The 27,661-nt window shown below is 40.9% G+C and overlaps 1 protein-coding gene across 3 annotated transcripts in view; it reads left to right on the top strand.

Moving 5' to 3' along the window:
* LOC118313544 (coronin-1C-A) overlaps positions 1–27,171 on the top strand; it is a 35,522-nt gene extending 8,351 nt beyond the window's left edge. For all 3 annotated transcript variants that reach the window (XM_035639058.2, XM_035639060.2, XM_035639059.2), the window contains exons 2-11: positions 8,219–8,418; positions 18,707–18,829; positions 20,734–20,863; positions 21,036–21,217; positions 21,398–21,517; positions 22,650–22,754; positions 22,888–23,033; positions 23,246–23,303; positions 23,455–23,697; positions 24,461–27,171. In XM_035639058.2, coding sequence (XP_035494951.1) covers positions 8,219–8,418; positions 18,707–18,829; positions 20,734–20,863; positions 21,036–21,217; positions 21,398–21,517; positions 22,650–22,754; positions 22,888–23,033; positions 23,246–23,303; positions 23,455–23,697; positions 24,461–24,580 — 1,427 coding nt within the window. In that variant the 3' untranslated portion in view covers positions 24,581–27,171. The remainder of the gene's footprint in view (positions 1–8,218; positions 8,419–18,706; positions 18,830–20,733; positions 20,864–21,035; positions 21,218–21,397; positions 21,518–22,649; positions 22,755–22,887; positions 23,034–23,245; positions 23,304–23,454; positions 23,698–24,460) is intronic.
* Positions 27,172–27,661: the final 490 nt, after the last annotated feature.

Genomic DNA, 27,661 nt, shown 5'->3' with positions numbered 1-27,661 from the left:
TTTGATTACAATGGTGGTCCGTGGCCTTGGTTACAGGAAGGGGATTTAGGTGGCGTCTCATGCAGTCTTGGTGACAAAAGGCAAAAGGCAGCCAGTGTATGGAGAGCAGTGAGGCGACATCGCTGGTGTGTGGGACGAGGGTTGACGTGTAGCAAAGTGTGGGAAAGAAAAAGCCTGTGACCATTAATGGCTGTTATGTCTATACAATTACAATATTAAATCTTATGATGTAAAAAATACCAATTATTTTGAAAGGATGCATCTTCCAGGCATGACCAGCTGTAGCGTGGCTTCCAAGCACTCATCAATGATGAAAACTATTAACAAGCAAAGGAATTGCAAAATGAAATGTGTGGTAGATAAGACCTGTTAAGAAACATGGCTGAGCTTTTGCAGATTGTGTGTACCTGCAGAGAGCTTTATTCACGCCAGTGACCTCAGCTTTAGACTACATGCCATTTTTTGAGAGAAACTGCTCCAGTTGAGACAAAAGTTGGGTTGTAATGAACTTGACAAATAAGATAAAACACGTAAGCTTAGTTCTGCTTTGCAATCATGAAATGCTTTTTTATTTTGAAGATGTATTGCACATCCAGCAGCCACTTTGTATATTTTCCAGTGCCTCAGAATGATCATTCTGAAAGGGAGAGGGCTTGGCAGAAGGTGAGCAAGGAAGTTGTACATTAGATTTAGCCCCCGTTAGCACAACCGCTTTGTGTGGCTTTCCCATTCATTCCTGTCTGCCTTTTTTCGTGTGTGTGTGTGTGTGTGTGTGTGTGTGTGTGTGTGTGTGTGTGTGTGTGTGTGTGTGTGTGTGTGTGTGTGTGTGTGTGTGTGTGTGTGTGTGTGTGTGTGTGTGTGTGTGTGTGTGTGTGTGTGTGTGTGTGTGTGTGTGTGTGTGTGTGTGTGTGTGTTTTTCAGATTTCTTGTTGGAGTCATTATCCATAGCTGCACATTACGGCTGTGGGTGCACCATTGGGCTTTTGCTGCCTGAACAAGTTCAACCTGTTTTGAGAAACGGGTCTATTTTCTGTCAATATTACAGTCAAAAGTCTTCAGTTTACAATAAATAATGCATACTTTCGTGCAGATACAGTAGGGCTGGGACAAGTACATCACAATACTTGGGGACCAAGAGTCATATATTTTCTAAAAACAATACATCACATGTCGGTCTTTTCGAGTTTGATTTCAGCTGCATCATTTCTATAAACCCCTTAACCTGAAGCCTAAAGCCACGATATCATAAAATCTATCACAAAGGGTTTCCGTTTAAAATCCAAATAAACTTAATGAAGTTAATCAAACTCGAACCACTGATGCTTTAGTTCTGAACCTCCCAGCCTGTCTTGCCTGAACTGTTCATGCAGTTGCTTTGAAGTTGAAGCTTCCAGTCAACAGACGGTCATACAACAACAGTTAGCTGGTAGTGGTTAGCAGAAGGTTAAACCATTACCGGTCAGTGGCGGCACTGAAAGTGAGGATTTATTTAATGCAACTTTGACAAACCCGGGACCGGCTGCTGTTGAACCAACTAACAGCTCTTGCCGATGCTAACAGGCCAACCCGCTAGCTCATGAGCTAACTGTTAGCTGCCAGCTGTTATTACACTTGGTCAGTGTAAATAATAAATTTGAATATATATTCAGGAATTAATATGGTGATGACATTTTGAAACCCCCCCCCCCCCCCCCACCCATTTCATACAGTAGACTGTAGTTGACACTGCGGTACACGGTATATAGTATTTCTCTAGAATAACTGCCGTGGAGACTATTTAGGCCTCGTCATGATTCTGCTCTAATTCTGCTGCCCCTGCCCCCTACATCAGCTCATCCTGATTTGCGGCTGGGATTTTCATGTTATGTCACATTTCACTCGCCAAACACACTATGAAACAGAAAATCAACGATAGTTCAGCTCCACAAAGCGCAGTGGTGAAAATATACAAAGGCTATCTATAGTGTGTGCATCTTCACATGCATCTTGTGTTGCCCATTAACCAGAATCTCTTAGTTTCGTTGACCTCAATTTTAATCCAGGTTTGTCTGGTTATCTGCCATCAGCAGGGATCTGATTCTCTAAATGTGGTAGGTAAGCAGTTTAGTAAATCTCTTACTTGTCCAGAGTCTTCTCATGTGAAGTCTCTGTAAACAACAATTTCTTTACTATTGCTGTCTTTATTATCAGGGTGGGACAATCGTATGTAGTCATATTATTGTGCAAGAGCCTGTCAATGACAAACCAGTTGGAGTACAAATAGCTGTTGACAGAATTGGGTGGGCCATGTTTTAATTGGAATATGTGAACATAATTGAGCATGGCAGGGATAGGCAGTGTTAAATGTCTCCTGTTTCTGAGGACGTGCCATAATCTTTCATGTTCATGCACATGCTCTAAGATCTATACACAGTCGCTTTCCAAAGAGGAGATGCCCCAGTTTTAGGACTTCTGATGACTCTGTGACATGAAGGAAGGGGAGAAATTAAGATTTTCCTGGAACATGATCACCTCAAAGTGCTTCATTGATCACAGTGTTCAGTTTCTTAGATGCGTCTTGGATCAAGTGACACAAAAAATGCTGCTTCTTTCAGTAATAACAAATGCAGGAATTACCGTCTGACACACTGGCCTAACACGAGCCTTGAGTACTATTTCTCTTTTTATTAACTTGTTTCCTCATTGTGGCCTTTTTGCAGTTTTATGTCAAAGCAAAAACAATTTTCCCTGTATTTAATGGAGAGCAGCAATCTGTACTGTAACTCTGAGATGACATGAGAGGGAAACCCTCCATGACCTAACACACTAAGTTCAAACACGAGCATAAAGGCCCTGAATTTCTTCTATTATCACCTTCCTTTTTATAAGATTGTGTAGATTCATCATTAGTTAATACTACCTACTAGAGCCCGATCGATATGGATTTTTTTTAAAAACAAATCTGATATATACTGTATATTTAATTTTGACATTGATTCCTAAGATATCCTTATCAACCCCTTGCAAGGAAATGTGTTTGCATATTACTGCTATTTATTGAGATCACAAGGAGAAGAATAACTAATAAAAGGGAGTTACAGCCCTCAGTTCGCCACAGGACACATTATGTCATCAGAACTGTCAGATGAGAGTGGAGTCGAGGAATGTAGAGAAGGACACTAAAAACGGTGTCACTCAGGTTCCACGTCCTCTTGTCATTTCCTCAGGCTGTGGGGTCCTCCTCCTGCCTCTGCACGTCAGACAGCTAGGCTGGCAGAAGAGGCAATAAGGTATATAGCTTTCCTTTGATATGATTTGCCCAACAGACACTTGAGGTAATTTTGCTTACCTCAAGCTCGATCAGTGAGCTGTAGAGCTCAGCAGAGTAGCATAGCACCCCCCCTAGGTGTGTCTCTTATCTGATGATGGTGGAGACTGTCAGACTGGTGCCAGCCCTTCACTGTCTCAATGCAGCCCTTGCTGACATGATGTAGTGATCACTGTGGTGATAATGTTTGGGAATGGGTCATAAAAACTGAATGTTAAATAATTGACTTGCAGCATTCACTGCTGAGTCTTCAGTTAAATTCCTGGAGTTGTTTTGAAGTCTTCACTGTGCTTTTCAAAGTATATTCAGGATAATATAGAGGATATAATCCCACACAGAACCATGTAGATCCAAACATTTTAAATAGAAAAAAATACATATATAGTCTGGTCCTGCTTTGCTTCAGTGAAATCACTTATGTTAGTCAGAGCCCAAGTCATAACCATGTTTGCCTCCTGACTTTTTGCAGGCTTACTTGTTTCAGGCTGAGCTCATCAGGTGCGAGTAAGGGATAATGATGTTCTTACATAAGAGTCCTGTTGGACAAGGGCGTTATTGGTTTGGCATTTGCCCCTAATGGTTTTAGTATCTACCTTTCCCAGGGAAGGTGGTGAGATTTGTTTGAAACCATGGAAGAAGTTCTGTATGAGTTGTAAAAGTGATTTTGGGTTGAGCCTGAGGGTTATCCGCTTTTAAACTCGAGTCTGATTTAAGTCATAGTACACTATCAGTTTTATGTGCCGGTACAATGCTGCTGACATGGATATAGTCAGTGACCTATAGGGAATTCCCAAATGTATTAGTGGTAATGGTTGTTAAATCTAACAGTGGACAAGTATTGCATAATCAACTGCCTGCAACCCCACCCAGTTAGCTTTGACCTGCAGTGCGGTTCTTTGGCTGCTCCTGTGCGGCTCGTGGCTGTTTCTATTGGTGCTGTCGTTGTTTTGTTTTACATTACTTAAGTTTTGTTCTGCCCCTTTACTTCAGCAAAGCAACCCTCGGTCTCCCAACTGCCTGACATGGAGCTCGTTGACTAATCCAAAAAATAATCAACAGATTAGTCGACCAAAATAATCTTTAATTGCAGCCCTAGTAGTTACAGCTGTAACATACTGTATGTTGTTGAACATTTCCTGCTGTTTGCTAAAGTACAGGCCTAGACTCTCCTCATGTATGTAGAGACTAGTAACACTTATCGTGGTGATAAAACATCTTGTAAAGCTGCATACATTATTTATAATGCCAAAATGCATGTTAAAACATTAGTTTGCTTTTTTTGGGGGGGAATGTGTGTTGTTGTTGTTGTTGTTATAAATGCCTGGGTTGGTCTTTCTCTGATGTTGCTAAGCAGCATGTCTTGGAGACAGATTGGAACCAAACAAACACCCATACAGTTTGCCTAATAAAAATTTTCAGGTAAAGAACCTCTTGTTTATGTCCCTGTTCCCTTTTAAATATTGGTCTATGTGGAATCTATAGACTGTTTCACCTCAGGTCAAGTCCTAACCTGCTCAGCCACACTAACTGCAGCAGTTATGCATTTGGCAGAGAGTCAGTAGATTGTTCAAATAGCCCAGGGCTTCTCACCTCTGAATCAGTTTATACACAAACACAGTGTATTGTGCAGGGGGGGAGTATCTGGCTGAGGGCAGACGCACCATAATGTCTAACTTGCCTAATGCATATGGCGCACACAGAACCTCATTTAGAAGGCTGTGGGGTCCTCCTGTAAGAGTTTAAAAAATAGTAAGAATTGATTACTTTTCCCATTTTAAGAATACTGCACAAAGTATCTATTATTGCTGTTATTATTATTATTATTAAAGGTTTTCTCAGCAATAAGGAAATACTGTTTTTAGAAATTAAATAATAAAGCATCTTTGTCAGAGAACTAAACTACAATATCTCTACCAGGATTTCTGGAGACTTAAAAATTGGATGATGTCAGCTGCTCTTGGTCTGCGTCAGCCTTTCCGAGAGTAATCAAATTCAGTTTCCTAGACAGATGCCCTTCTGATGCAGATAAATTTAGCTGAGGATTTGCTGAATCTGATGTAACTTCTCCTCAGTTCAAGGAAGATTAACACTTAAGTGCCATCAACTGCTCGATCTAATTTGAACAAATTTCTCTTTTAGCCCACAGAGTGTGGAGAAAATAAACTGCTGTAATGACTGATGTGTTTTACAGAAGTGTCGGGTTGGAACACGCCCACATCCCTACAGGAAGAACTTCCTGCTTGTGTTGTGATCTTGTCCAGTCGGAAACTTGCCATATGAGCCCTTCTTGCTGTGCTAACTCTTTCCCTCTTGCTCTGTGTGTCTGTCTGTCTTTCTCTCTCTCCCTCCCTCCCTCTTTTACACACGCACACAATGGAAAACCATCTCCAAAACATGTCCCGCTTCCTGTGCTGTGCTTTAGTCATGTTGGTGATTCAGGCTGGGAAACTATCACCATGTGCCGTTTCAATATACGAAGACGATTTAAGGAGGTTCACAAAACCCGAAAAGAGCTTTTGTCTTTCTCAAGGTTGTAGGTTAGATTTCTTAATTCATTTTTCTTTTATTTAGTAAAGTAAGAACATAAAGTGAGACGAGACATTTGGTGAAAAACATATAGGGTTTGCTACAACAATTAGTGAGACCTAAAGGGGCAGTAAGCGATTCTAAAGCAATACACGTTTTTTGTAAAAATCAGCGAATATTTCCTCAACATCCGTTAGCTGTTGGTTCTGTGTATTCGCCGCAAAAATGTCTGGGTGTTCGGCGGAGCCGAGGGTCCGTAAATCGTAAAAATAAATGGTGCGGTGCGCACCACACAACACCACGAGCGCAGTTTGTAAACATCACTCGTCGACACCTTAAGAGCCATGCTGGCGGGTGGAGCTGCAAGACCTAGTGGTTAGTGCGTCGGACTGCCATACAGAGGAGCTGGGTTCAGAGCAGGAAAATCACAGCAACAACAGAGAGACAACAGAATTGCTTACTGCCCCTTTTAAGATGCATACAAACAAGCGATCAGACGAACAAAAAGAAAAAAACATAATAAATAAAATTAAAATAATGTGTGATAATATTTATTGTAGGGCAAATTTAAACATTTGTGAGTGGGTGCTACAGTAGGGCAATCGGGAAGACATTTTTTTGAAGATGGATCGGGCACGATCTTTAATGCACATTGTTGATAGTAGTTGAGCCAGTGAGAAGAAGAAAATAAAATAAAACTCATCTTAATATTATTAGCAAAGCTTATTATAGTAGGGGATTTTAATAAACAAACCAAAAGAAAAACAAATTATCATAATCTTAGGGTAAAAATATATAATAATAATGATAATGGTGTTAGTAATAATATGGACTGCAATAGCGATATTTTAGCGGGAAAGAAACAAAAAGGAAAAGAAAAATAAGGAGAATACAAATTTACTACAATGTGGTTAGACTATGAAGAGAGAACTATAAAAATATGTATGTATTAGGGCTTTGACTTTTGCCCAAAAATCATATTAGAAGTTTGTTTGTTTATTATTATTAATATTGGAATATATTCGGCCCATTAACTGATTAATCGATTCTGGCCTGCCTCGGCCCCGATCCCTCCCCCACCCCCTCCACCTCTTCCAGCTTGCCGGGATGTAGTGTTGACAGGTGGGCTCTCAAGTTGCTGGTTGTCGCGTGGTATGCGAGTTTGGTCCTACATATTTTACATATTACTTTATCCGTACCGGTGATTTTCCCCGGTATCTTTGGGAACCCAAAGTAGCGCCACACGTTGCTTTTAAAATTGTCTGGCGTGTAAATTTCAACCTGCTCCTCGGCCATTGTTTTGTTAAATGCGTTAACCAGGACCAACCCAGATGACCAATAATAGCCTCGCTAATGAGCTCGCGATTCACAACTTCACCAGGCGTAAAAAGCCTCCGAATCTGAATTGAAAACAACGTTCAAGCAAACGCATTTATAAAGAAATTAATATTCGAATTATATTCAAATAACAAAGTTATCGGAGTCAAAGCCCTAGTATGTATGCATAGTGTGTGTGTGCATATTCGGCGGTAGGCTGTCTCAGTCATTTATCTGGACAGCGTTCCATTATCTTTGGAAGTGGTCTGTTATTGTAAGCAGAGCAGTGGGACTTGTAGCATTTGAATGGGCTTGTTTTGCAAAGCGCTCTTGTCTGCCAGCAGATTCTTGTCTTGTTGAGTATTTTAGCTGAACCAGCTACAAAGTGTGTTTTTGTTTGGATTTGGTATGTCCTATTTTCCTTTGGTAGTGGCTCTTTCTAAGTGTTCCACAGTGCCTTAGTGTTTTAGAAGTCTAATATTTGGCACAACAGAAGATGAAAGAAAACCGGTTCATTTTCAGAAACGGGTTTTATGAAATCATCAAATCCTTTTGTTTTGCTATTTTGTACTTGGCAGTATCTTTATTCAATCTGATAAAGATCCTAAAGTTAGAAAGGTTAATTCTCAGTCAATTTGTACCACTTTTACTTCAATACCATGTTGGAGGTTTTGACCTTAAATATTGTCATACTCGATAATAAATGCTGTTGGTGGACTGTGGTACATTGCTTGGGGGAACGAAACAAAATGTTGGGTGTGAAACCAAAATTACAACAAAACTGCACTGTAACATCATCATCTCTTACTCACAAAATGGTATGGCATTTTTGCAAATCTCTTCTTTGAATTTGTCAGCAACACAATGCCCAGAAATCCCTTGGAGATCTTTAGTGTAGTAAAAAGGACTTGTTTGTTAAAAAACACCCTCAAACACAACTGCAGGGGGAATGTTTTATAGGAAGAAGAAAAAGGCTCACATGAGCTGGTTCATATTGCAGGCTTCTGTGCTGTGTCTGTTATCTGAGAGTATTTGTGATTCTAAAACTAATCTCTGTCTTTTCCACAGATATGAAACGAGCTGTTGTACGGCAGAGCAAATTCCGTCATGTCTTTGGCCAGGCGTTGAGGATTGACCAATGCTACGATGATATCCGGGTTTCAAGGGTCACATGGGACAGCTCCTTCTGTGCAGTCAATCCCAAATTTGTTGCCATAATCATCGAGGCCAGTGGTGGGGGGGCTTTCCTCATTCTCCCTCTTCACAAGGTGAGTTTATTGTGTATTATGTAGCAGTGAGTAAGCACAGTATTTCTTCAGAATACGTCAGAGCTCGGGGCATCTAAGACAACCAGATGGAGATGAACTGGATTTGGGGGGAAGTTTACATTTTCTACCTCTAGCACATCGATCGTTTTATCACTTTGATTTTAATGACCAGTAGCAGGTCGGACTGCACATTTAGCCTCATTCGTACAGCTCTTTCCTGTTCTATCTTAATCTCTGGGTTTGTCGAGTGAAATGAACATTTAGATTTTGAGGTTACATCCTTCACCTACACACTAAATAGAAAACAATGTTTTGACTTGTAATGTTGACATTCAAAGCCATCGTGGGCCCTCTGAGTGCTGTTATTTATGCAAAGTTTCTGTTACACATGATTTTAGTTAATCAAGATATGGCAGGATATTTTTAGATGTGGGTGAGGGTAAATCTTGTTTTTTTTTCCCCCCTTCAGGTCATTGATGATATTAAAAGAAAGAAAACCATGCCTTCTTTGTTATCATATTTAAATGAATTTGAATATAAATGTAAGGCACATAAAAGCTAGAGGGAATCAAACAAAAAATGGAAATCTCTCTTTTTTTTTTTTGGAACGGAGGGAGAGTAACAAGCCCATGTCATGTTTTTGTGTGTACATAATAGAATGATTGGCATTGAAGAATTTACCTCTTGCAAAACGCGGACACTGCCTCTACATGTTGGTGTACCAATGACCTCTGACACACACCCTCATGTGTACAACAGAAACTACAAAGCCCTGGAGTGACGGAATGAGTCTCTGGCCTCCATATAAGGAATTGCTCCACTTCAACAAGAACTACTCTTGGGTTGGGCAAGACAGCATTTAAAGAGTGTATGGCTATGAACAAGTTAGCTGGGTGATTGCGCCCCTCCCTTTTTTTTTACTCTGCTGTTATAATTAGGCCTAATAAAGGTACAGTAGAGTCATGTCCACCAGAGCCCTTGAGTGCCATCATGGTTGATAGTTGTGAATTGCTGGCTGCTGCATAGGCCAAGTGGCAGGTCCTGACACTGAGTGACATAAGTACTGCAATACAGTTGACAGATCCAACCTGGGCCTGTAATTAGTGTACACCACACTGCCATGTCATCGGAGAAGCCTCTGGCTCAGGGGACTGATCCTTACGCCTGTCATCACACAGATTACACCTTTCACCGCTTCATTCATACAGAGCTTGTACTGGAGGTGAGCGATGAGTGTGACCAGTTTCACACCTCTGTGTCTGAATAAGATGCCCTCTGCCTGCTATGTTCCAGTACAGTAATGGTGTGTCCGCTGAACAAAGTCTACTTTCTCTACTGAATTAAAAAGTGGTGGGAGACTGAGGTCTTTATGTGCACAGCAAACCTCGGGCATTTCCTCAAGTGAGTGATTTAGAAAAAAAAAACTATGCGTTTTAGATCTTCCCATATTCAGGGTGGCAGTCATGACACAGACTAATCTTTGAGATTAAGTGTTTTCCTCATTTCTACTGGCCATGCTTTGGGAAGCTGGAGCTGAAAGGGAAATACCATGTTATTTAAGAACTGTAGTGTGTTGTGTATGTATATACTGTCACCAAACCAGTTTAACAGCCTCACATGAAGGAGAAAGTCAGCTGCTGGGAAGTAGCAACAACATTCATTTCAGATCTTAAATTTATGGACATTCCTAATTTTTTTTTATCTATTTGTGTAATATAACTTCTAATTTATTTATGGAATTTATCATCATGCTATTTTTTTCTGACAAAGCATGTGCATCTGGAAATGTCAGTATGGCCTCATCTGGCAATGCAGGTTTTCGTAAGTGGGGCGAGTCTGTTCTCGCAAATGGTAGACCGCACTGCAGTGGACCATTATTACAGAGTTGCACCTGAGATCATTCCTAATAAACTGAATAATACGCTAAAGATATTACTGATAAATTAACAATTGGTTAAATTGGTGAGTAAATCTGCATGCTTTTTCTTGTGCTGTTGTACTTAAATTTTGGCTTCTGATAGACTCGGCTGACTCTGCTCTGCCTAATGAATAAAACTATTAACTAATAGTTAATTTTGTTGCAATGACACATATCCCCACACAACAGCCCCACCCTCCAACCCCTTACCATCCCCAATGTAAGAGGGCATCTGTCCAGCTAACCCATCTGCCTATGCTGTGTAGCTCCCGGTCTCTGTGGGCAGCCAGCTGCTCGGGGCCTTTGTCCCACACTTACTCCCAGCACAGCCCTTTGTCATTACCACACCTCGAAGGGGGAGAAGCAGAAGTGTGATGATGCTCCCTCCCCCTTCACAATTAAACCATATGCAACTGTGCACCATATTTGCTATAATGATGCAATAATGGCAGGAGAATGAATGAATGATTGAATTTATGAGCACTCAAAATACCCATTGTACTCCTTTTGCTTCAATTAAGGAAAATCTAGTCTTTGTCACTACTGTATGCGTCTGGAAACGGATGGAAATTCATCTTCTGGAGTTCAGAGGTTGATGTTGTGGGCCTTTGACCTGAGCTGAGGTCTCTGCCCCATTTTGAGTCGTCAGCCGGTGGAGCTGTGTGACTCACAAGGGTGAGGTTGGTGTGGCAGGCTGCTGTGACTCAGCACAGCCATGAGTATTGTTGCTTCCTCTTGTCAGAACACAGGGATTTATAGAGAGGGCATCAGATGTCCTGCTCAACACATGTCATTCCCTTCCCTCATGCTTTCAATCTTCCCCTTTCTCTCTCTTAGCTGGATGCCTGCTAATTTATTCCCTGTTTTCCATATGAAGGAAGCTGTGGGTGTGAATGCAGCAGCTAGCAAGTATTCAGTGAAAAACAAATCCTTATAATTCCTCTCTCTACTCAGCATAAGGGAAGGGAAGCCTCAGAAATCCCTTGTTTGGATTATCGAAGCATGTCATCCTTGTCAATTGCCAGAATCTTTCATTTTATTTTTGTCTATTTCTTTGTAAGCGTGACCTAAACTCCAGCCATAACAACACATAGTGTATTGCCTAATTTCGATGGCATGTTCCACGTTAGTGCTTCAAACACTGCCTCTGTGCAGAAAGGACGATCAGATGTGGAGTGTTTGATTTGGATTCAACACCTCAATGCACCATTCATCCAGTGCTCAACCTTTGCCGTTAGTAATGCCTGGGCGTGTGCACAGTGACATTATTTCTCTTCTGTCTCTCATACACCAGTTTGGCAACTAACTAAGCTGCACTAAGTTGCGTCTTCACACAAAAATACCCTGCTTGTGCATCATATCAGGGGTCTTTGACCAAAGTTTGGTCACTTTGTGTTCTTAGACCTCTATACTGCTTAGTCGCCTCTGCCTCTGCCGCTCAGTCCCGCTGACTGCAGATTTTACCATATATGGTCATTCACTGCTCCCTGCCTGACAGCCTTCCAAGACCATTTCCTCCCTGCTCTGCCATTGGCTGCTCGATGCAGTGTCGGCACACATGTGAATTCTGGGATAGGCTAAAATATGAAGAGTGGCCAAGATGAGAGAACTAGGTTAAAGTCAGATGTTGTATTTAAGTGCCATATTTGAATTGAAGAGTGATGTTATACTAATACAGTCAAAATGATTACATAATAATGATTGATCTAACTGGATTACTAAATAATATTAATAATCTAGTGCTGTGAGCTTTGATATCTTTGTTAAATAAACCGTTTTTTGTCTGTAAACCCTCGGTCAAAGTGATTGTACTTTTTAATAATGGCTCATTTGTAAAACGCCACTTTCAGCTTTTGCATTAAATGTCTGCTGCAAAAGAGCAGTTTATTCTCAAAAACATATGCTTGTATAATTCACCAATCTGGCAGGCAAAATCTGAATCTTTTTTTTTTGGGTGGGCTGCCTTTGATTGTTTCCAACTTCTTTCTAAAATTAAATGTTCTGTTTCTCCGCTTGATCTTTTTTTCATGCCACAGGTGCTGGACTGTATCACAGCATGAATTAGGGAGACAGTAGGAAGATGTGGAGACACTGTAGACAGAGGCCGTCCTTAATGGGGAATACAATATCTATTCAGAGCGATCTGATCAAAGAGATGACAGGAGTCGATGACCCTCCAGATGCTTTTGACATGTGCTCAGTGTAGGAAGCTCACTGTAGGAGGCTCTTATAGTGAATAACAGTACTTTCTGGAACCTGAAAAAAATATTTCGGTATTTGGTTACCGACACCTGACTTTTCATGCCTTTAGACTGAGGAAAACAATTTTTTACAGTGGCGTATTGGCAAATATCTCCAGGAGCACTTGGATGTTGATAATGGATGTGGTTAAAAATTCCAGCTGCCCAAAATAAGTAACTTGCAATAGAGCAACCTGTCTCAAATGTTTTCAGATATAACAAACTTGTCCCTATTTGCAATTAATCTTATGGACATTGTTTCACTCGCCGTGTACCAGAAATGTACTCTACTACAACATGTCAACAGTATATCGCTGTATAGGTATGTCTACGTAATCTCTTCAGCTATATATAGCTCACGTTTCCACTCAGTCTGCAGCGTGCTGCCTTGTATTGTTCGTGCCCCATTATTCAGAGGTTGTAAATCGTAAGATAAAGTTCCGGGTGAGATGGCGCCGCTGCTGCTGCTGCCGCTGCTGCTGCTGCTGCTGCTACTACTGCCTCAGCTGGTTGTCTCGACCATACAGACACAGAGGCTTGTTAAAGTGGAAATTTCCATGGAGCTGGGAGCAGCACTGGACAGCAGACATGGAAGACCCTCTAGTCGAGTCCATGTGTGAATCACATGTTGAGCTGCAAGGAAATGAAGTGTGCAGGCCTCTAGTGTAAATGACAAGAATGTCCTGTCTTGCCTTGAGGGAATGTTGTTCATCTGTTCTGTGTGTCTCAATGTTGTGCTTTGTATCTATCACTGTGCGTTTCACCCTCATTTTCTGCAGTCTTACTTGTTGCTATGCAACTGGTTGTTTTTTAGGCCTCAGACATTGTGTGTGTGTGTGTGTGTGTGTGTGTGTGTGTGTGTGTGTGTGTGTGTGTGTGTGTGTGTGTGTGTGTGTGTGTGTGTGTGTGTGTGTGTGTGTGTGTGTGTGTGTGTGTGTGTGTGTGTGTGTGTGTGTGTGTGTGTGTGTGTGTGTGTGTGTGTGTGTGTGTGTGTGTGTGTGTGTGACAAAACGATGCTCACTTATATATTGCATGTCTTGCTAAGCACGTTTCATGTACCTGTAGGCTGGTTGCCATGGAGATGATTTTCTTGCCTGCCTGGTTTAGTCTGTCAGAGCCCATTTTAGCATTTAAAAGTGTGGTGTTACCAACAGTCTGGACCTGATGACTAATCTTCTCTAATTACTACTAAAGCCAATAAGTTAAAAAAATAAATTAAAAAAAAGTTTTTTCCTTGACACCTGTTGTTTATACAACGTCAGTTTGCTTTTTATATAACCACTTCATATTTTCCTCTTCTCTAATGAGAGGAGTAGCAGCCAATTCTCCACAAGTGTGGAACTATTTTCTGTCAAATTGCTATTCACTGCCAAATAGTTAATTAATAGATGTTTTATATTTTGCTCAAGGTTCAGATGCAACAGACAGGAAGTGCTCTAATAACTGATTGGCTCTTCTCATGAAGGATTAAACTTTATAACGTCAAGATGGTTGTAGATATGTATCTCCTCCAAGTAAATCTATAAATCTTACGATTAAAGCAAGAGTGAAGGTGACAGAACAAGGTTATACCGAACAGGAGGAGAAGCTTGTGTCTGAAAGAGGGGCTACTTATGACGCATAGACATTGTTTTAGTATAAAAAGTCTGACTCGCTCCAGAAAACAGTTCTTTGTACTTTGGACACCTACACAAGGATCATGTCAAACATTAGGGAGAAAGTCTACAGATTAGAGCCACACCAAACAAACACCAAAGCAAGCTGCTTTTGCTTGTGAAACACATTATGGCAAGAATTCTGTATCACGTATACCAGACGCAAACTCCATTAACACCACAAAGGGTGCAACATTTGACACCCTGGCGGCCCTCTTGCTCTCATTAGCCGTACACATACCAGAACTCCCTGGGGCAGAGTTGTGGAATGAAAAGAACGCATCTCTCTCTGGTCGAACTTTCGTCTCCTCCGCCTTGCCCGGGTTGATCGGAGGTCGAGCTCGGTTAATTGCAACAAACCTACTGTAGCAGATACAATTTGTTCATAAAGTATATAACTATATTTGTTTAGTTTATGCTGGTTATAACACCAATGATTACAACAAGTGGAAAATTGAAACTGAACAAATTGAATAGGTCATGTAGAGCTGCTTTTCAGCTGCTTTTCAGTATGTGAGAACTAGAGATGCAAAAGTTTATTGATTAGTAATCGATTACTAAATTAATTGCCAACTATTTTGATAATCGATTAATTGGTTCAAGTAGTTTTTATGAAAAAAGTTCAAAATTCTTTGATTCCAGCTCCTTAAATGTGAATATTTTCTGGTTTCTTTGCTCCTCTGTGACAGTAAACTGAATATATTTGGCGTGTGGACAAAACAAAACATCATCTAGGAGTTTTGGGAAACACAATCGACTTTTTTCACCATTTTATGAACTTAAAAGACTAATTGATTAATCAGAAAATAATCGACAGAGTAATCTATTATGAAAATAATTGTTAGTTGCAGCCCTAGTGAGAACGCAAATGTCCTCAATTGTCCCCATGGGAGAATAGAGCAGGAATGTCTCGGGAAGATTCACTGCAAGTTAGTGGGCGATCGACCCAGTTGTGAATGCATTTGACTCAATTTAATCTCCTGCTGCGTTCTTCATATGGAAACGGCAAACTCCAGAAATTGTCCGGACCCAATGTTCCGGACATTTTCCGGAGGAGTCTCTCTAGCATGTCTGACCTGGAGTTAACATGAGAGATGTGATTAAAAGTGTACAATCTCTACAGTAAGTGCTAAACCCTGATTGCAACTATAGGTGGTTGTAATCATTGTGGGCTCTGACAACCACGGTTCTGCCAGAGCAAACATAAAACATGAGCGTATGCTTATCAGCAATGTTATGTTCATACTCTTCTAATTACCTGCAAGAAAAGTCTTACTTTAAACTCTTCGTTGGTAATGAAGCCTACATTCCCAATTTGAACTTTGAGGTTCAGATAAATGAGATTCGACTGCATGTCCAGTAAACAATGATGATATGCCAGGGTCACAGTCCTCTACCTTTTTGTCTCATACATTACTGTAACTATAATATCTGCTGCAATTTTACATTCAGATAAAAAGCACAAAAGCAGCTTAGTGAACAGTGTCTCTGAAATGAATGCACAGTTCCCCAATAGATAAGTTTAAAGACACTGTGCTGCTTAAGTATTGATCAGAAAGGAAGTAAGGGCACCTCACCAACTGATGTTGAAATGTTAGTAATTGTTTTACATGATAGAATTGGTTTGATAATGGTCTAACTCAGTCAAAAGTGTGAAGCCAAAGAAATCGCATTATCAAAGAACAAGTGCTGTGGCACATCACTTTATCTACGTCATGAGCTTGTTTTATGATGTTTCTGTTCTTACACCTGGTCATCAGTGTTCTTTCTGTTTTACGTCCTGTTCCTACTGACTTCATGAAATATACATTGTATGTGATGAAATTGATATGCACAAATATCTTCCTTCTTATGCAAACAATTTGCCATTTTTTGATCTCAAGTGTAATGATTAATGATAGCTGATACGTGAAGGTGGGTCATAGTTCCGCATTGGCAGCAGTGTCAAAGTCTGCCCTCTGTACTCTCTGCTTCAGGGTGTGTTCAGCACTCAGGGTGCGGTTTAGACAAGATCTTGTGATTTTTCACATACTACACGTACACACACAGATTCTTCTCACATACACTGGACTTTGATCACTGAACTTGGAGATGGAGTATGTGTCACAGCTCAGCTCTGTCAGTCAGGTGACTGGATGGTTACAGGCCTTTTTTCATGTGGCACAGAGTCACCTGCTGTGATTTGTGTGGATGTTCAGACTGTACTGACCCAGTAATCTTATGCATATGTTCAGGCTCACTGAATATGAGACCTTTGAATTATGAATCCTGTTACTCGACGACATCGGCCACACCACTGGATTTGCGCTGTAATAGCACAAGGATTCATGAGCTGCTATAGCAGAAGCAGGGAACTGTCTAAGAGCACGAGGACCTGAGCTGCATGACACTGGTCCAGTCAGTGCTCACCCAAGGCCTCGATCACCTTCCTCTCCTCCTATCTGAGTTTAGTTTCTTTTCTCTTTTTTTCTTCCTTCCAAAATTAGCTGGTGAATAGTATCTGTTCGCCACCTACCTGTTGACTTCTTTATTAATTTTTCTTCCCTTTTGAAATTCTGCATGTAGTAATGGTGGACTGCAGTCAGTAAATTGCAGCTACGAGGTTATTATTTAATGCTTTCTGACAGTTGTGTCCCTTTTAAAGCTTTAGGTCACAATATAATCATTTAGCTGAAAAAGATATAATTTAAATATGTGGTTTCACATCGGTAGCTTTGCCTTTTGTAGCCAGGGCTGACTGACTAAAGTAACATGTAGATCCAGTTGCTAGTTTCACAGAATACATTTCTGCAAGGAAACGCTAGTTAGTATACTCAAAATCATTGACATCAAGTTTGACATCCACACCAGTTGGAAGATCTGCAAGTTGCAGTTGGTGAAGAGATGATTCAGAATTAGAAATAGATACATATATATTTTTTAAGGTTCTCTGGGGGCCTCAAAGGAAATACAACAAATTATATAACATGCATTTGCGGGTAAAAGCATGTTGATGGTGGTGAAAAAATTCCGTCCACCCTGGACACTTTGCACTAACTGATGTCAAATCCAGTGCTTCTTGGTGATAGCATACCGATTTGGTTGTGTCTTTAAATGTGTTTGTAGTTTACTGTCATTGTAAATATCCACAGCAGTGTGGCAATTTATTGCACAATGGCGACGGTGGAGAGAAAGAACTCCCTTTTAACAGGAAGAAATCTCTGACAGAACCGGACATAGTTGTGGGCGGTCATCTGTCTCGACCGGTTGGGGTGAGGAGAGAAATGGGGAAGAGAGGAGAGGTGGGCAGAAAGTGGGTGGGAGGAGAAACAGTAGGAGAGAAGAGAGAGAGAGGACATTTGTACAACCGCTGCTTTAATCTCTACCAGACTGATACTTATAATTATTTTTTAAAAAAGACAAAAAAAATGATGTTCATGAGGTTTAATTATTCTTTACTGAATAAACAGTTCTTAGAGTTGGTGCTCGTTCTTAAACAATTATTGCTGCTTTTCCCAGGATAATGGTAGAATATCTGAAAGCGGTGAGTGGTTTTCTTTCTTTTGCATTAGGGAAGCCATTATGCTTAAAATAGGGCTGAAGCAGCTTGTCTCTTCCCACAGTAAGTGACATCATTTCTCCAGCCCTGTGGTGGTACAGAGTTATCACAGACCAGGGTGTGTCTCAGATGCCCCCAGCCTCTATGGTTTGCTGTCACCTCACCATATAGCATATAGCATCAGGTTATCTAGGCCCGAGGGTTCAGAAGTCATATTTAGATTCAGGCTTGTTTTAGGAGGAAAGGGGAGGATGCATTGAAGGCTTGTTTGTGTGTATACATGTTTGTGTGCATTAGAAATGAATTTGTAGCCCTCTAGTCTGAGTTGTATAAGTAGGTTATGGCCACACAGTTTAGTGTTTGATTCAGGCTTACCGTTTTAAAGTAAGAAGATGGTGTGTAAAACTAAACATCTGCTGGCATGTGTCAACTGTATAATGACGTCAACACTAACAACTTTCTTTAATTACTGTGGGTGGTCCAATAGGGGCTCAGTATAATCTCACTTTGCTTCTGTGTAGCTCCAATAAAACCCAAGCCTCTTTCTTTTCTTTTTTTGGCTGAGCACTGATGTGACAAACCAAGGCTGATGATTCTTTGGCTTTAGACACCAAGGTCTGTTCTTCACTATGCTCATAATTTATCAATGGGCCTTTTAAAATGACTCCATTTAAAATGTAATATCAGAATGCATGCTGGCTCCAGCACTTGTCAGTAGTCTGACTGGTATTTTTCCCTCAACGTTCTCGCAACTGTTATTGTTATCAAGTGTGTGTGTTTGTGTGTGATCTTAAATTTCCAGGTGGGATTTAGGATTGTACTGTAATTGTCCAGTTTCAAAACATGCACATTCCTGCATCATGGACAATGTTCTCTAAGCAGGACCAGACAAAGACTAATCTCATTACTCTGTTGTTGTATATCTTTGTCTTCACAGACGGGACGCATTGACAAATCCTACCCCACAGTGTGTGGTCACACGGGACCAGTGTTGGACGTGGACTGGTGCCCCCACAATGATCATGTTATCGCCAGCGGCTCCGAGGACTGCACAGTGATGGTAAAGTTTTTCTCTACACCTAAACCCTGAACTCAGCATCACTCATTCTTGATGTAATATGTGACAACACACTAAATGCTCTTATTTTAAAAGGCCAGACTGTTGTAACTCAGGGATGGGTGCAGACCTCACCCTCTGGATTAGATTAGGCCCAAATATGTGTTGTAGGAATCAGAGCTGGGGAATGATTTAGCTGTTTATTGAGCTGAGGTCACTAACTTTTTTTGAGACTGTAGTTGTTCTTTCCTCCATATGTCCTTATTTGGGCTGAGATTAGCGTGCTGCCTGTTTAGATGGCTTCCACTCTCTCACCTGAGAGTCCAGACTTCCTGTTAAAGCCACCATGAATCAATGCAATATTTTTTGTATGTTTGCAGAAGTATAAGCCATGTAATGAAGACAGCTGCTATGAATGGTTCTGCTCTTTGTAAATTTGGGGCTCTATTTTAACAATGTAAGTGCGTGATCCAAAGAGAATGGTACAAGTGAATTTAGGGCGTGCCCAAGTCACCACGTTGAACAGCAGAAAACCAGGTCATTCCGCCATGTACGTGGTTTAAACGTTTTACTTAGTCTCGTAATTAATCATGGGTTTGTTTTGGGTGTAACATGCAAAAAAAAAACAGCGTAGCAGCGCTTATTCCCTTTAAAAGCCAGGTGCCCTTGCACCTTGGCAGATTACTATTATAAGGGGGGATTTGCCAGGTTGTAGAAGAGAAATGTTTTCACTTCATGCTCAAGACCACCTTTGTGTGTAACAAGTTCGTTGTGCACTCACCTATGTAGGTGCAAATTACTGTCTTGATAATGTGCCATTAAAATAACAGTGCAACACTGACCTTAGACCAGGATTTTGTGGGTCAAAAACGCTGTCCAGTGCAACAGTGTGTCTGACAGCACCTTGTTTTGAGACCAACATGCCCATTGGTGTTCAGAGGGCTCCGAGTGCATTGGCTATTTAACAATGTGGGCACTGGATTGTAAAATGAAACTTGCATAGACAATTGTGTCATGCTTGGATTGAAGATGGGTGTCTTTTTACCCTTAACAGAAAATTTCACGGCCTATACACAGACATACACCATGATGTATACAGTACATGGCTTTTTTTTTTTTTTTTACAACGGAGTTTTAATTGTCACACTCATCACTCAGGCCATTTAAAACATGAACATACATTCCCTTATTACTTGAACACTTAAACACGTTGGCATGCTAAGAAAACGTGGTTGATTGAATAAAGAGATCCAGCCTAGATGGTTCTTTAAATAGTAATGGTATTATTTCAGTCATAGTTTGGACATTGGTTGTTTTTTTTTAAAAAGTGATGGGTTGAGCAAAAACTGATAATTTGTCAGATATAACAATTGATGTGAGGTATGGTAATATAATGTTGCTGTTTTTTTATCAACATAAAAGAAGACTTGAAAATATGAATGATTTTCCAGAATTACATTCAGTGCAGTAACTGGGACTTGGAAATAATATGATAATAAATATCGCAGTATAATTTTCATCAACTGCAATATAAAAAAGTTCAATTATCGATATGTTGCTTATGCATTGCACAACCCAGAGTGAGGAGAGAGGGGTGGATCAGTATGTCAAATATTGCAAAAGTGCAGTGATATACATTTTTTTATCTTATGATCAGTCTATTCCTTAGAACCACCCCATGTCTCAGTCCAGTTGACTGCATATCCCACCTGCCAAGGAAATACATCCTGTTGTTGGCTACTGAATTCTTAGTAGCTGCTGCCCCCCTCAGGTTCATTTTGATAACTAAAATATCTAAGTGGCTGTTGTACAAAAACAGTTGATGTGTCTGAGTTGACAAGAAGTAAGTTGCCTTCATGCCCGTTGCTCTTTGTTTCTGACCTCTGTCCTGTTTATGTCTTCAACAGGTGTGGCAGATTCCTGAGAATGGCCTCGTCACTTCCATGTCTGAGCCTGTGGTGGTACTGGAGGGCCACTCCAAGCGCGTTGGGATCATCACATGGCATCCAACAGCACGCAATGTCCTCCTTAGTGCAGGTGAGAGTTCCTTCTGTGTCCTTGAACCTGTGACTAAAAAGGTAGCAGCAATACACCCGTCCTCAGAGTTTGCCTTTACCGCTTGCTGCAATTTAGTTTCAACACTTCAACAAAATTCTGTGCATAACTTTGATGCGCTGGTCACCTCGTTGTCACCTCACTCTGTTGCCAGGCGGTGACAACCAGATCGTCATCTGGGACGTGGGCAAAGGTGAAGCCATGATCACCCTGGAGGACATGCACCCGGATGTCATTTACAATGTGTGCTGGAACCGCAACGGTAACCTGATCTGCACCTCCTGCAAGGACAAGGCCGTCCGTGTCATCGACCCCCGCAAGGAGACGATTGTCGCTGTAAGCAGTTAGCAAAGTTTTCCTTGTTGTAACATTTTCTATTAATGTTCTCTTGCGTCTGAATGATGTCACATTAAAATACAAATTGACCAGGGGTGTAGGATCAGCAGGTAATTAAAAGTAAAAGTGGACATAAAAACTGTCCATGTGCCATGTTGATATATGAACTACACTTTACAGGAGAAGGACAAGGCACACGATGGCGCTCGACCCATGAGGGCCATTTTCCTGGCTGATGGCAACATCCTCACCACAGGCTTCAGTCGCATGAGTGAGAGACAGCTCGCCCTCTGGAACATGGTGAGCTGACTGCACCTCATGTGTTCAATGATTATGGTTCAACATTTCATTCTTACACCCACCTCAGTCTTCGTTAGCATGCAATTAATACATATTTTAAACCAATTTTGGAGAAATACATTATTGTACAATAATATTTACTACACTCAAGTAATAGCAATAGGAAGAATTAAGGAGTATGCTCACAGAAGTGAGGCAAACTATTTGTATAGCACCTTATCATTCACAAAGACATTCAATGTGTTTTACAGATAAAAAAATAAATGAAAACGTACAGATAAGATGCATTAGAAAACATTTAAAAAGTAAAGAAACAGTATAAAAGTACAAACTATTAACAGGTTATGTCTAATGGAAGTGCAGGGTTAAGTGACGAAGTGAAGAACTTAGCAAATAGAGCAGTGGTTAACTTCTGTTTGAAGCAGCTTGTGTTTGGGTCAGATTTAATATCCACCTGCATCTGGTACCAGCAGTGGGTGGCATAGTGGCTAAATAACATTTCACCTTGTTTAGTTTAAACTCTTGGCACCATGAGTTGACCTGCTCCTGCAGCTCTGAGAGACCTGTCGGGCCTCTTAAAAGCACTGACCATTAGTTAAAGCACTGACCATTTGGTGTCTTGTAGAAAATATGTAAGACTCTGGCTTCCTGTTATTAACAGACCTGATTTCCGTGTAATGTAAACCTTTTTGTTAGTGATCACACTGGAAAATTTGAACTACTAACAATTTTCTCATCCTTCCATAACAAACTGACAATGTTACAGCATTTGGTTGCTGACCCAAATGTATGTTTGTTTGGACATCTGTCAGTTCCCCAAGTGACACTGGAAAAGTGAACTGTCGTCCATTTTGTATTTATTTTTTAAATTGAATTTTTAGAAAAAATCATTGTCTTACATTGTCCTATGTGGAAACCCCTGAAAAGTATAGGTGAAACTATACATGTTGTAAATGATTATTATTATGTTAATTATATTCACAATCTATTAATATGAAATCTGCTGCATTAGTCACAACTATTAAAAGTTAAACCACTTCTTCCTGTTTTTTGAGGAATTACCTTTTCCTTGGTCCTACAATTCAGAATTTGTAGTCTCTCTGATTTGTCATTGTGCTTTTTTTTTCTCCAGGAAAACATGGAGGAGCCCATGGCTGTTAATGAGATGGACACCAGCAACGGAGTGCTCTTGCCGTTCTATGACCCAGACAGCAACGTTGTTTACCTCTGTGGGAAGGTAAATTGCAGTTAAAGCACTAAATTATTAAATCAGGCAGAATTATAACAACACAAAGTCGCATTGGCAGGATATTATTATGGAAATCAAATCTCCACACAATGCAGAAATAAAATGCCTCATTTCTTTACAGGGGGACAGCAGCATCCGTTACTTTGAAATCACAGATGAGCATCCATATGTTCACTTCCTCAGCACCTTTGTCACCAAGGAGCCCCAGAGGGGCATGGGCTATATGCCCAAGAGGGGCCTTGATGTCAACAAGTGTGAGATTGCAAGGTGAGCTATGGCTAAAATGAATGGTTAGTCATCATGACCCCTGAATTTGTTTTTAGTTTAGATCTTTCATCAATCACATCTAATGTGGACTTCCTATATTCACCACTAGGGGGCAGAACATAATCTCTAATCTCACTGGGGACAGTTGTGTTTATTTATGTTTAATAATGCATTGACTTCTGGGTAATTGGTTTGAATTTGTGATTCTATAGGTTCTATAAACTTCATGAACGGAAGTGTGAGCCGATCGTGATGACTGTGCCTAGAAAGGTGAGTCCTCATTCTGAGTGAGCACTGTGCACACAGCCACTACACCTCTGTTTAATCTGCTTGTTGAATCACATGCTCTGTGGTGACACCTATTCTTAAAATGTGCTGGTTATAGACTTTACCTCACAGTTGCTCTCTCCTTCCTTTTCAGTCTGATCTGTTCCAGGATGACTTGTACCCAGACACAACCGGACCAGAACCTGCCCTGGAGGCTGAGGAGTGGTTTGAGGGAAAGAATGGAGAGCCCATACTCATCTCCCTGAAGAACGGCTATGTTCCAGGCAAGAACCGTGAATTCAAGGTGGTCAAAAAGAACATTTTGGACAGCAAGGTGACCAAGAACGCAGAGAACTCGTGCCCAGCCAACAAGTCTGCCTCCCCGACGCCATCGATTGTGAGTGTTTACTTTTTCAAAGCTTTACACATTATGTGGTTAAATGTAGCCTAGAAAAATTTCCCTAAAGGTGACATCTTGATAGTTTGTTTTTTGCAATTCAAAAAAAAATGAAGATATCCATTTCACTATCTCTTGCAACAAAGCAAAGGAGCAAACCCTCATAGTTAATTATAATGATGAACTATTAACAGTTAAAACTGTAAGATTTGGACATCATCAGACATCAGAGTCTGTCCTCCTGACTTCCCGCCCCCATCTCAGTCATTAAGGCCTCTCTCTGCAGGTTTTATCTCTTTGTATGTGGCTCTCTGGAACTCGTAGTGTCGGACAGATTTTATGTAGAAGAAACAGGGTCGTCTCTGTGAGGTGGTTTGTAGATAATATACAACCCACTCTACAAACTGCGGGGTCTGTTGCCGCTCTGGATGCCTGTAGCTTGGCGTCCTGCCGCACCTCACCCACAACACAGCCACCCGCCATGGGGCCCAGCCCATGTGCGTCTCTGCCACTCTGCTCTGTAATCACAGCCCACTTGGCTCCAGTGCTGGCGAAACACGTTAACCCTCAGAGAACCAGGTCCTTCCAGTTGGCAGTCCAAGACTGCATGGAGTGCTTTGGACCCAGGTTGTGTCTTGTGCGCTGTTTAGACATATGCAAGGTTTAAAATTGTTTCAAATGTGACCAAAGTTGTGTGATCTGTTTCACCGCAGGGTGTCTGCAGCGGTATTGTGATCACTCTCATCTTTTGTGTCTCCCACAGAAATCCGAAGCCAAGCTGGAGGAGATCTTGAAAGAAGTAAAATCCCTCAAGGACCTGGTCAGCAGTCAGGAGAAGCGAATCATCAAACTTGAAGAGCAAATGTCCAAAATTGCCATTTAAAGACCCTCTCCCAACCCGCTACAATTCAGGATGTTCCATTGGCTGGGTGGTGGGTAGGACCGGTCACTGCCTAGTTCAACGACAGTGTTCATCTGAGTTTTGCCCAGCAACGATCCCTAGCAACATTCCAGATGAACTTCTTCTTAGCCAGCCCGACCCTCAGTTTAACACAGGTGGAATAAGAAGGTGTGGCAAATTTAACAGAAAAATACTCTTGCTTTTTGGTGACAAAGGACTTCTTTTATTCTGGGGCAGACATATTTTTTTTATTTTGTTTTCTTATATAAAAAGGTATTGCGTAATTCTTTTTGTTTTAGAGTAATGGCCAGGAAAATTCCAAAGTTGGCAGTTCCCATTGATGATTGTATACCCAAATATTTTTTTTTTTAAGTAGGTATCAGTGTTTCATGTCACCATAATCCCAAATTATAATGTTGCCAAACTTAAATTTTGTTTACACCCCCTTAACAGTATTTATTTCTCTCTCTTTTTTGGGAATATTCAAAATGCAAACAGGGAAGCCCAGTTTAGTAGACGGATTATACAAGGAGAAGAATTTCACCATTCACTTACTATGAAATTAAATCGTTGGGAAAAGAAAGATTGACCTCGCAATACTCTGTTATGAAATAAATTCGGATTGAATGCACATTTAGCCGCCGCTGTCGACACCAACAACGAGATGAATCACCATTGCTGTCTGAGCTGAAGCTGCACAAATCCTTACCTGCTTCCTGCAGTTTCTTTTCATTCCTCTCGCTTTTCATCAGTGACTGTGGACACAATAGTCCATGTAAACATGCATTCCTTTCCATCTTGCTTCTATTAACATGCACCATGTGCTTATTAGGGAAAATTACCAATACATTCCACAAATATTTGATTGGCACTTCTTGGTGTGGGGAAAAATCCTCATAACATTCCTCTCCCTGTAAACACGCTCCTGGAGTGGCTCAGATAAACTGGTCGTTTGTATTTCATGTGCTGCCCACGAACAGACCGACTCTGTGGACTTTCAACCTTTTTACAGAACGGCGTCTGGTCAGCCCTGCTTTGTTTTTGCGAGTGGGTCAGTCGGCAACCTCAGTGTTTAATATTCACTGGGTTGGGTCAACACACGTCTGGTCAAGTGTAGTGCGATTATTTTTTGTCACTGTTCTTTTGCATTAAACACCATCTCAGATCTGTATTTGGAAGGAATTAATGTGAAATGACACAAAGTAATCACACATCGACATGACTTTTTAAAACCATCGGGTGATTAAACTGGAGATTGTTACAGAATCTGTCCACGATCGACCTTTAAGGCCAAGATTGTGGGTGTGAATATATGTGCCTCATGTCTTTGGCCTTTCTGGCACCCGTCACTATGGATGTTCCTGCTTTGTTTCTTCTTGAGGGACAGGGAGTTCTTAAACAGACTCGCGGTAGATCATCCACGACTTGCCTCCAACCTGGATGAACTGAATAGTTCACTGTTAATTTTACCCTGTTTCTTGTTCCAACTGTGCTTATATCCCTCTTAGCACTTCCACTCCTTAGTTTGTTTGTTTTTTAAATGGTTATTTCTCAGAACCCCCCCCCCCCCCCCCCCCCCCCCCCCATTGAGTATAGTTGATACAAAAACGATGAACCGCTGAATTATTCAATCTGAGCTGTTTTGCTATGATAAAAGCTCTATTTTCTTGATGTTGTAGATTTGCTTCCCAGGGGGAAGCTGAGACGGGTAAAGGTTCAGTCTGTTGTTTTGCCTTCAATAATTGTTACCACTGTAAAGACCTGAAAGTGCCATAGAGGCGACCATGGAAGTGTTTGTAGGGGACTGTCGTGTGAGTAGATTTGTGTAGTGAAGGGGAGAGTTGGTTGGTGCCTGGATTTAAAAAACACTTTGAGGTGCTATACTGAGTACAAGAGCAGGACCCTGTTCCTTGAGCCACGTGGATGACGCCATGGAATCCTGCCAGCGCTTCCCACAGTTCACCAGGCGTTGTGGCTTCAAGATGTAAAGTGAGCAGCTAGTCTTAGATTACCAGTGACAGGTATTCTACAGAAATGTGGACCTGACACAGATCACACTGCCCTATCTTGTGTATCAGACTGCCACCGTAGATTCTTCAGAGCACTGTCGGCACGAGAGCATAGGTTTTGCGGAGTAGTAGTGAATAGCGATCCAAAGGGACACTGTAGGTTGGAGAAATGTGCAGTTGAAAGATAGATGTATGTTTGTAATTGAGGTCTAGAAAATGAGTGAAAGCTGTGTAAATAACATGACCATATTTTCTGTAAGTTCTTTTCCTCTTTTTTATTTCCTTTTTTGTATTGTGGTTGTGCTGAAGAGGGTAATTTGTAAGGGAGGTGGGTTATAAGTGTTTCCCCTTGTCTGTGTTCCCTGCACCTTGCCATAACGCACCGTGAGACAACAGCACCTCTGTTCATATCGGAGGTCGAATGAATATCGAGAGAGAAAATCGGACAAACACGAACCAGGATTAAGACTCATGTCGAGGTCTGCTCAGCATTTTTGTTCATTATTCTTGCTTCAAGTATCAAACATTGATTATAAGAAAAATTAATAAAGAATTTTTAAAATGGCTCTTTGTTTAGTCTTTTGTATTCGGTCTTTAGTGTGTTGGATATGTTGTCTTTAACCAAACCAACAATATGTTTGTCTGTCTCTCTCAAAACATCACTTCTTAATCATTCTGTCAGCTGCACATCCAGTTGTTCTTTAGAAGATGGGTTATTGAAGAGTTAACAAATAAATCAAAAATAGAGATGCACTTTTATATGGGGTCACTGATTTCCTTATTACACGGCTACGCACATTTTTATTTTGATCTCTTATTGAACAACTCCAGCTGTTTATAGATTTGCCTGAACAAAAAAGCAAAGAGGGGAAGAAATTATCTACTGGCTGCAGTGAAAGAACAAAACAATAACTGGGTGGCTTGAGAGTGACAATAAATGTACAGTTGCCTCATTGAAAGTTAAAATTAGACCGAAATCTGCATAAACAGTAAAACCTGTGGTATAAATGGGAGCAGATACTTTTTGTTTAGCTTTTTTGTTTGCCAGTTTTGT

Source organism: Scophthalmus maximus, chromosome 19, assembly GCF_022379125.1.
Source record: "Scophthalmus maximus strain ysfricsl-2021 chromosome 19, ASM2237912v1, whole genome shotgun sequence".
In the NCBI taxonomy this organism is placed as follows: domain Eukaryota; kingdom Metazoa; phylum Chordata; class Actinopteri; order Pleuronectiformes; family Scophthalmidae; genus Scophthalmus; species Scophthalmus maximus.
This window is presented reverse-complemented; position numbering and strand designations above follow the sequence as displayed.